The sequence below is a fragment of the Molothrus ater genome, chromosome 5, assembly GCF_012460135.2.
Source record: "Molothrus ater isolate BHLD 08-10-18 breed brown headed cowbird chromosome 5, BPBGC_Mater_1.1, whole genome shotgun sequence".
Lineage (NCBI taxonomy): Eukaryota > Metazoa > Chordata > Aves > Passeriformes > Icteridae > Molothrus > Molothrus ater.
In genome coordinates this window covers 62795914-62806288 of record NC_050482.2, presented here as the reverse complement: position 1 = coordinate 62806288, position 10375 = coordinate 62795914, and the positions used below count along the sequence as shown (strand labels likewise).

Sequence of the window (10375 nt, the reverse complement as noted above, 5' to 3'; positions counted from 1 at the left end):
AATGCGCGGCGCTCTCACGGCCCCAGCCCCGGAGCGGGCACGGCTCCGCCGGCCCCGCCTCGCCGTGCGGGGCTGGGGATGCCCGGGCGGCGGGGAAGCCCTGGGTCGGGGCGGGGTGCGGCCGGCAGGGCCCGTCCCGCCGCCTCCGCAGGCCGCGGGCGGTCAGGGCCGGGGCTGTCCCCGGGGAGAGGCGGCCGTGCGCGCACCTCTCATCTCGGCAGGGTGAATGAGCGCCGCTCCCACCCGTGATTTCGGCTTACTTCCCTTTCACAGGTTTTATCACGCGGAAAGTGGCCACAGCGGGGCTGCACGCTGCAGGTGGCCAGAAGGATTTCTGCTGGAACAGAGCATAAAGGCAGAGTTTGAGCAGCAGGTGACCTCCCTGCTGCCAGCAGGACAGTGCCTGCAGGGACGGTGGCCCCATGGCATCACCCAAGGATCCTTTCCCATTGCATGGGGAGTTCTGGTGTTAACGCGTTAGGAACATCTGCACACCGTGTTACACAGGACTTACTTCACATACTTGACTTGCTTAGAGAGGGTGCTTCAAAACAAATGTGCCTTTAGAGAAATTGTGGCACATCAAATTATTTGGTCACGTGAAGGATTTTAGATGCGCTCCTGAATCTCCAGGAAGGTGTGTGGTTTCTGGGTGAGGCCAAGGAAAAGCTGTGTAGCTGAAGTAGAAAGTGAAAAATACAACGTGCAATGGCATCTTCTTAGTATTGGAAATTCTCTTTTTTAAGTTACTCCACTGTGAGCCAGAGGGTGCAGCTTTCTGTTCAGACACTGCAGTTTCCTGGACAGAGCTGCTTCCTGTTATTCAAAGGGAGCTGATTCACTTCAACTGATAAAGTTATAATGTCTTTGAGTAGGTTTCTCTATTGCAAGAGTCAGGAATGCTTGGCACATGTTAAGTGCTGGTTTCCAAATCCTACTGTGTGCTATGGGCATTCCAAGTGTTATGTCATTCATCAGCTGATTTAATTTAGAGATCATTAATAACAGTATGATGCAGTAATTATCTTTAGAGGCCAAAGCAGAGGGGATAGGAACTGTTAGTAAAGGAGAATATGTAGTCTAGATTTACATATAACATAGTAAAGAAAGGTTCAGTTACTGCCAACTGGAGAATGGCAAAAGGGAAATCTGACAGATTCACAACCAGTCAGATCCACAGTCCACTGGAATCACTACATTTGGAAGAAGATAAAACTCTGTTTCATTTAATATCCTGTGCATCACTGCGGTCAATGAGCATAATAGAACTGGTATTTATGGAGAGATTGCTCTTTGAATAGCTGGAGGAAAAGAGAATCTGGGGAAAGAAGTGGAGGGGAAAGTAATGGGCATAAAAAGCAAGTGCCACATTAGAGGAAGAAACAGATTCCCTACTGAATTTATCACTGGGCTTGGGGAGCTGTTTTAATTTCAAAATATTCATCAACAAAGCATGGAATAAGAGAACACAGAATTTTAAGTCCAGTGTATTTAGTCTTCTAGTGCTTCTTCAGCATTCAAGATACAGTTTTGCTTCCAAAGCAGCAGCTTTACCTGTCAGTCAGGGAAGCAGGACATGAAAGTCAAGTGACAGTAAGTACACTGTGCTTAAAATAGAATGCCTTTTGCTCCAGAATCTCAAAATGCAACAAAAGATTTTCAGAAAGTAAGAGTCCCTTCACAATGCTCTGTAAAAGGTACCAGTGTTACACTTTTCCACCTAAAAGGAAGTTCAGGAAGCTTAGAATATTTCTTATAAAAGGAATACTTTAAAAATTTTTCTGACTCTTCATAAAGACCTTATTAACAGTATATCCTAGTTTAAATAATCTTTTAAAGATAACTTGTCTTTTTTTCCTCTCCTTTATATTTGTGAGATTTTTTTCAGTAAGGGAAAAGCGTTCTAGCAGTAGCTGTGCTCTTTCAATGCAAATGGGTAACTGCAGTGCCTGTATCAAGATCCACATATACCAATTTGAGAATGGAGCTGTATTTCTACATTTTTATACCAAATAACCTTCCATGGGGAAAGAAAGCAAATAGAAGCCAAGAGAAGACCAGATTTTTTTTCTGGCTTCATTAAAAATAAACTACTTTAAATTAACTTTGATTCATCTTTGTGTGTCTATGTGTGTTTACATGTGTTTGCTGTCCTCTGTTACTCCTAGGTCTCTTTCAGGTTCACTAACTACCTAGAAAGCCCTGTAGCTTTGGAGAAATTTCTTTGGAGCATTATGTCACATCTTCTACAGCATGATATTCTTCTGTTCCCTCTAAGTCACTTCTCCTGTAGTTGCTGTCTTTGGTACCTCTTTATTTTCCTAAGCTGGTATTAACTGCAGATTTCATTAGCATTTTCCTAACCATTTGGGTTTGGTCACTATTACATTCACCAAACATCATCCCTGGAGAATACCATAGGGCAAATTGTCATAAACCAAAACTTCACCTTCTGTTATTCTCCCAATAAAGTTCTGCAGCCTGTTTTAAATCACTGGAAATCCCTGTCCTGTCCCACACCATCCAGATATTTCTCTGAAAGTCAGTTAATTCTTGATTCAGAGTGGTGGCTGCTCGGTGTAGTCTGGATTTAGAGCTGGTTAATGCCCCCTCCTCCCATCCCCAGCCCGAGGTGGTGCAGGGGGGAGGAATTGAGGGCAGCTGAGTACAACGCTTACTGTTCACCCAGGGAAAAGGAGCTTAGGTCAGCTTGTTGTTTAACAACACTGGCATCTGGGAGAAATTAGAGTGCCTAATTCCATCCACAGAGAGCTTGCAGAAGCTGAGGTTATGCTGGGCTTCCAGGTTGTTATGTGTGGGATATTAAGACTGAGGAGGCAGATAAATGTAACCTTGAAGCTGTAAATGTTAGGCATACAAAGTGCAGGTGGCTGTGTGCTTCATTTTTGGGCTTACTGACAAGCAGAAACTCACAATAACTGTAGCTTTTGGTGCTGACTATAACAGACTGATACTACTTTAAATGTGGGCCATGTGCTTAAATGCCTAAATCTCTATGGCATTTAATCAAACTGACCTTCTCCTGCAGCTTTCTGTGCTTCAGAATAGATGGAGGGAGTCTCAATTCACTGATGAGATACAGAATAAACAGAAATTATTAATCCTGTATGAAATTCTTTTCCTAGTAGATGTGTTGCTTTCTTTCACGTATAGGTGTGAATGAATGTGTAGGAGAGGATTGATTTTGGCAGGAGCAGGGTTAAATGCAGTTGGGGTGTGGAGGGGTGTCCAAGATCACTGGGAATGCAGAATTGCTTCCCTGCACAGATAGTACTACAGAAGAAATAACTAAGATAAAAAGAGTGAAAAAAAGTATCTATCTATCCCTCTGCCTATCTATCTAATCTATCAGAGTAAGATTTACAGAACAATGTGAGAAAATGCACTCAGATCCCCAAAGCAAAAGAAGTGGGAGCACAGCTGTAAAAACACTATTTCAGGTGTGGCAGTTCAGAGTAACACATTCTTCTTTTATTGCATAATTACTGACTGCTGAATGTTTGAAAATGCGCCGACATCAAATAAACATCTTGTGGTGTACTACTGGTCTAAGCAGGCCTTTATCTTTATAAACCCTAATTGGAGATCAGTCATTAGCCAGTGAGCACATAACCTGCCCTGTTTGTACAGCCAGAGTGAGAATTGGTAAATAAATGTCAGGGCAATAGGGAACTGACAACCTGGCCAAGATGTTTGTGACCTTGTGTCTCTCATGTTTCAGGGTTTGCTGGAGACTCAGGGACAATCACCCCCTCTCCTAAAGAGCTTGGAGGTTAATGATGCTGGACTTGGAGAAGAAATGTAGCCCTTCTACCTTATCTCAGGCACTTTTGCCATGCACAGTGAACTCACCAGTGCTATGTCTGAGTCCCTTTTCTGATGTGATGGCTACAAGAGCCTCATAAATTACTGGGGGAAAGGAGTGGATTGAGAATGGTGAGAGCTGTCGTGGCTGGCATTTATCACATTTAAAATATTGAAAAACACGCAGATAAAAAGTTGCATGTATCGGTAGCATTTATCTCCACTCACATTCTGTGTCATGTATCTTAAGGTGTAAGCACACTGGGTTAGGTGACTGCTGATACTGCTTCCACTCCACATGGTGGGCAGTGGAAGTTCCTGCTTTATTGTAAGTGGAAATAAAAGAAGAAATGTGATAAAATGAGACAGAAAAAAAGTAAACAAGAGCTTAATAGATCTTAAACACTTCATGTTTATTGTACATTAAATAAAACAATTTCAGTTAAGTTGAGAGACCAATGGGTCGGATTTAGGAAATCAAAACTTCTATAGGAAGATATGTTCAGCTTAAATGATCATTAATTACATATGCATTAGTTACATTATAGTAAAACCATATTCTGTTAAACAATTCTCGGGTGAATAAGATACATTATCAGAGGTATGTATTCCAAGGATCTTATTGCACATCTACTGGCTAATCCATGTACTTCCAGTCTGAGAAAGATATGCTTTGTACCACTGAGAACAGACTGACTGCTTCCTTGTGCTTGTTATACAGCTTCCCCTCTTTCCTCATTAAAAACCAGAACACGATATCAAACAGAAAATAAAGCCGAACATTACAAAACGTGTGTTGTCTTCAGTTCATTTCATTTCAACCTCAAAGCAATCCATGCGTAATTCTTTCTTTTCAGTAAGAGCAGGTAGGGAAAACAAAAGGACAATTAAGGGGGAAAAAACAAAGTCATAAAATCCCCCACCACACATGTTTTTCTGTCGTTGCAAGAACTAAAATGTTGTTATTCTGCTACCAGCTTCCAGTGCAGTGGGAGGAAGCACTGTGGACGGACTCTCACTTCCCTTCAGTTTTGTCTGCCTGCACTTCACGCATATACGAGTCAATGATGTGCGGAGGCACTCCATCCATTAATAGCTTGAAGAATGAAAGCCCACCTACAGACAAGGAAAACAGGAAAATCTTCAGGGTGAAGGTCCCTGGAGCAACAGCGCTGCACCTTTATTCTCTGGCATAAGTGAGAAGTTTTAGTCAGTCCCTGTTACATACTTTGAGATGTGGTAAAATTCAGCCCTGCTCAAAAGTCCAGTATGTCATCTACCCATTATTTAATTGGTTCTATACAGACCTTTCCTGTCCTCTTGTGCAGGGTGAATTTCTTTTCTAGGGTATCATATATTCAGTCATTTATCTCACCACATGCAATAGTTTATGATAAGCTTCACTTCAAATAACTCTCCTGGCTTTCCATCACGCTGGGTGGAGTATGGTCAGAGATGGAAGTCAGTGCAGGGGGAACAATGTAGGAAACACTGACCAGGATGAGTTGTGGAAAACATGCAGAGATATTCAATTTATTCCAGTTTTGGGTCTTAAAATGGTTTCCAAGTATTTAGCAAAATATTTACCATGTTGCTTGAAAATGACAAGTGGGATGACATCCATGAAAGAATCATATTTAAAAAGCCTGGATGAAAGGTGAAATTTTCGTCTACTGGGGAAATCTGAGGAATCATTCTAGATTTGCTTTTAAATTCACTTAAAAATTGCACTTTTTGTTGGGGCTATTCAAGGGAAGGCTTCAGGGAGACCTCAGAGCATCTTCCAGTACCTAAAGGGAACTCACAAGAGAGCTGAAGTGGGACTTTTTACAAGGGCCTCGTGTGATAGGACAAGGGGTGGTGGCTTCAGGCTGGAAAAGGGTGGGTGTAGATTAGATACAAAGACATTCTTCACTGTGAAAGTGCTGGGACCCTGGCACATGTTGCCCATAGTGGTTGTGGATGCCCCATGCCACTGATATAAAAGTCATGGAAATGAAACTCCAGTATTTCTGTTAGTTTCATTGAAATCAGATGATGTTTGGAAGAAACAGTGGGAGAAAGATAAATATTTTGCTAAAAACTTTAGAATCTGCCCTTCTTCCAGACAAAGGGTGTAAATTGTTTTAAGAAAGCTATATACCATTGCTATTCCCTTCACAAATCTGCATGAATATTGTGCTCTGCAAGTTGCAAACCACCCACTGATAGCTGCACTTACCTTCTGAGATTTTTCTGGAACACACCAAAAGCTTTAAAGCAAAAGTACATTTCCAGGGTGAAGATAACACTCTCTGAATGCTTCAGCTAAATGCAATTGAGCTGATACTTACATACAACATTTATGCTGAGTACAGATTTTTAAGAACTTATAACCCTTATTAAGACAAGGATTATTCAATTAAAATGCTATTAGTTACTAGTGATTATGAGACTGTGCTGTCTCATTTAATGTCATCATTGTGGCAGAAGTGTTCGCCCCCAACCTTAGGTAGATGCACAATACAGACCAAAAGAAAAAAAAAAGCATGCTTTTTGGCATTCTTTCAGCTTTTTGGCATTCTTTCAGCTCATGGAGTGCAAGTTGAGCTACAAATCATTCATTTTTAAAAGAAGTTAACGCTGAAATAAATATTTTGTTTATGTAGAGGCATATTCCTATAAAAAATAACTTGCTGTAAATACATAATGGTCTTTTTATTACTTAGCATTTTATTCATGCTAATTAATCATTCTAAGTCATGCACTGTTAAATTCCATTGAAACATGCACCATTAGAAGGTATGGGATGTACTACTAAGAATTACCATAACAAGCAATTACTAAAATCTGAATTTGTAAGCCTTAAAACCATCATGCTGCTAACTTATTTAACATTTAACTTATTAACTTATTTAATTAACTCACTTATTTAACATTTTCATTAAGTGACATAATGAAAATCATGCCATACTAGGCAGACATTGTATGACTTATAAACAGACATAAGCTTCATATGCAAGAACCATATGAAAGCTTACCTTAGATGACAATATACATTCAAAAATCCTTACTGTGTAACTAAGGGAGAGAGAGAAAGAGAAGTAACAGTTTAATTGCAAACACAAAAGTGGAGAGAAAATGTTGAGTGAAATTATTATTACAATTATGTCAAAGTGATAATTTAATCCTTAGTCATGTAAAATATGTGGGAATAGAAGCACATGAAGAGTAAAAGGTAGGGATCCAGTTCCACTTCAAAATTATCATTAATATGTAAAAGCTAGATTAATAGGTACAAGTAACTATAAAAACCTCTAATTAGTCTCAAGTATAGATTGGAACCAAATTATATTTCTGATAAAAGTTTCCAAATGTAGCTTCAAAGAAGCTAACACATACATATATATATATATATATATATATAGTATTTTCCACCAGGGGAAAAAAAAAGGCACACACATAACACTGAAGCATATATATATGTATGTTGAAACTCTGTAAGGCAAAATAATCAAGTACAGACTAATTACATACCTGTGCACTATAGTATGTACTTTGTCATATATCCATATTTACATTACTAAAGCATGCTATTTATCCTGTAGGAGCCCTTACCTTTAATTAAACATTTTTACTCTATAAAACACCCATATATATACATTTATCTATGTGTATGTCTATAAAAACACTGAACTTTTTACCTATTGTAGCCTTTTAAGAAAAATCCCCCTGTAGTTTGAAAGCTGTGGAAACATTATCCAGTCTGATCTCCTAACGTGTTTTAGGACTGAAAACATAAGTCTGGATGCATAATACATCGCAGACCAGTTTCTGGGCATCATTGTCATTTTAAAACTGCACTGTTAATACTCTGAATCTGGGCAAGAGTGCAAGGAAAGAGGCATTTCTACAGAAAGAGTCAAATTTCCTGAACCCCAACAAACTTGAATGCAAAATAAACTCTAGAAGAAATGAAGTAAATGAGGTAAAATTTTCTGCTTGTAAGTAATTGAATCAAGATTTCATCCTTAAAATTGGTAGGTTAAGTTCAGGCATGAATTTAACAGATTGTCATTCTGAGCACTAATTTGTAATCAAAGAGTAATATGCTATAAAGAATGCCTGTTATGTGCAGCAAATGACTTTATAATACTTCTGGTCTTTCAATAATTCTACAAACTAATTGAGAGCTGGCTTATTTGAAATGCATATTTCTTTCTGTTGGAAAGATCTAAATGTTGTGGTCAAATATATTCACAGTCACTAAATGAATTCTTTATAGATACAGGTACTTTTATGAAATATGTCTACAACCTCAGTAATTCTGATATTAAATACCCATGGTTGGATATTGTCTTGATTAATTTGGCCTTCTTTGCTCATGTGACATAGACAATGTATGCCATGAGACTCTAGCTAGTTGAATCTAAAAAAGCAAAGAAATACACACTTAGCATGCAGAAAAGGCATTTGCATGTGGAAAGAGAGGGTGGGAATGAAATGGAATGTCCAGAGGAGTACGCGCATTGTAAACCTGATTATCCCCCGCCAAGCTGAGTGGTTCTCCTGGGTTAATTACTCCATGATAGATCACTGCAGAATTAGAATATTTATAGTGGCATTTATTCGCATTTGAAATTTTTCCCAGTTGATCTTAACACCTTTTAAAAATAAAATTTCTTATACAACAACTTTGCCATCACCAACCTATTATTAGAGCGATCACCGACCTTTATTTCACTTCTGAGGTAAAGGTTCTCCAAAGCTGTTTTTTCCATGATAAAAGAATCTTATCTAATTTGTTTCATTGACCTCAGTGAAGCTGATAAGGAATCAGTTTTTTAGTGCTTGTAATGGGAGATTTAGAGCCAAATTTAGGATCTACTTCAACAAACTCAAAAGATATAAACAGTATTTTTTGTAATGAGATTCTGCATATGTTATTATCTTTCAATATAGATGAGAAAGACTCATCTATTACATGACTTTTTACACAAATACATTTACAAAAAAAAGCCACTAAATGTGTAATTGTACTGAGTAGGCCACATAACTTCCAACTTTAAATTCACTCAGCAAAACTTAAAACCAAAGAACAAAAGATTGTATGGCTGAATTAACATCAGTACATGAAAAGCCTCCTATGAGGACACAATAATTTTTTATTATTTTAATTGTGCTTATATGTATCACTAAAACATTTTCAGGAAATGAACATTACATTTAGCAAGAACTAGGGGGGTTAATTTTACACCTAAAATAGTGTAAGAAAATGGCTAAAATGTAGAAAATTGTAGTCTACTGATAATATTCATAGCCAGAACATTCCAATATTATGCACACTCTGAAATCCTAGGCTGTTCAGATACTTTTAGGGCTGAGCATTTATATTGGCACAATAATTTTAGGTTCTCCAAGATGTCAGAGATGGATGGCTAAAGTAATTCTAGCCAGCATAAGGAAACATAGCTTGCTACAATAAATACTCTTACATGGCATAGAGCTCCCTAGCATGACTTATTAGTAAGTCAAACCTACTATCTGTAGTAACAGCACTGTAGCTTGTAGGTTCACCAGATAGGCATCAGAGCCTTGAGCCTGTTAATCTTATTCAGGCAGCATTCAATTCTATCTCATCATCTTAAAAATCCAGACTTTGGTAGTCTGACTTGCTGGAATAAAGCTGAACTGGTTTAAAGCTGCACATATGCAAACAAACACACACACACACACACACACACACACACACACTGCAATTCATTTCCAGTGAGTCAGAAATCTGCAGGTCTCTGCTGTGCATCAGCATGGTGAGCAGTCCTCTGGGGAGCCCTCCTAAATGAACAAGCAGGCTGGGAAACTTAAGAGGGTGATAAATCAACATGTAAGTCAAGAGAAGAGAGAAATAAGGTGTAATGATGTCTTTGGCTCTTTGAGAGTCATTTGCTATATTTGCCTAGAGCAGACGCTGAGCCTATCCTGGTTTGCTAAGCTTCAGCTGCTGTGTTCACTTAGCAACATAACTTGGCTTTTCAGTACTAAAAGAATAGAAAAGTAACTTTCTCAGGTGTTGAGGTCTTCTGTTATGCTGTGAAATAGAAAGTTTGCTTGTGATTAAAGAAAGCAATCTTACTTCCATGATGAGGAACATCACCTTTTAAAGACAGTATCTTAAAAATAAAAAATAAAAACTAAGAAATGCATTATTCTTATTTTGATTACATTATTTAAGTGTTCAACTTAACATAGACAAAGCATTTATTGAAATGTCTGCTTGCTGGCAAATATGAGCTGTGGGACAAGATACATCAGAAAATACAGAAAATGGAAATTAAAATGCAAAATAAACACAATGCAATCCATAAAAATATTAAATGTGGTTTTCATTATAGACTAGCACGATGGCAGTAATGTAATTAAAGCCATAATGATGTCACCTAAATGACCTCTGGATTCCTTAGTTAGACACTTCCTATCAGCTGTCTTTAGGCAGTTTTCCTTACTTATAACCTCAGAATAAATTTTTAAGAAACAGTTTATTCCACAGTTGAAGCCTTTGGTAGGAATTAGT

General features: G+C 38.4%; 1 protein-coding gene across 1 annotated transcript in view; it reads right to left on the bottom strand.

Annotated features, from left to right (window-relative positions):
* Positions 1 to 4213: 4213 nt before the first annotated feature.
* Positions 4214 to 10375, bottom strand: part of MYBPC1 (myosin binding protein C1) — a 48859-nt gene continuing 42697 nt past the window's right edge. Inside the window, exons 32-34 of the mRNA XM_054514921.1 lie at positions 8342 to 8400; positions 6879 to 6885; positions 4214 to 4941 (exon numbers count right to left, since the gene is read on the bottom strand). Of these exons, the coding sequence (XP_054370896.1) occupies positions 4841 to 4941; positions 6879 to 6885; positions 8342 to 8400 (167 nt within the window). The 3' untranslated portion in view covers positions 4214 to 4840. The remainder of the gene's footprint in view (positions 4942 to 6878; positions 6886 to 8341; positions 8401 to 10375) is intronic.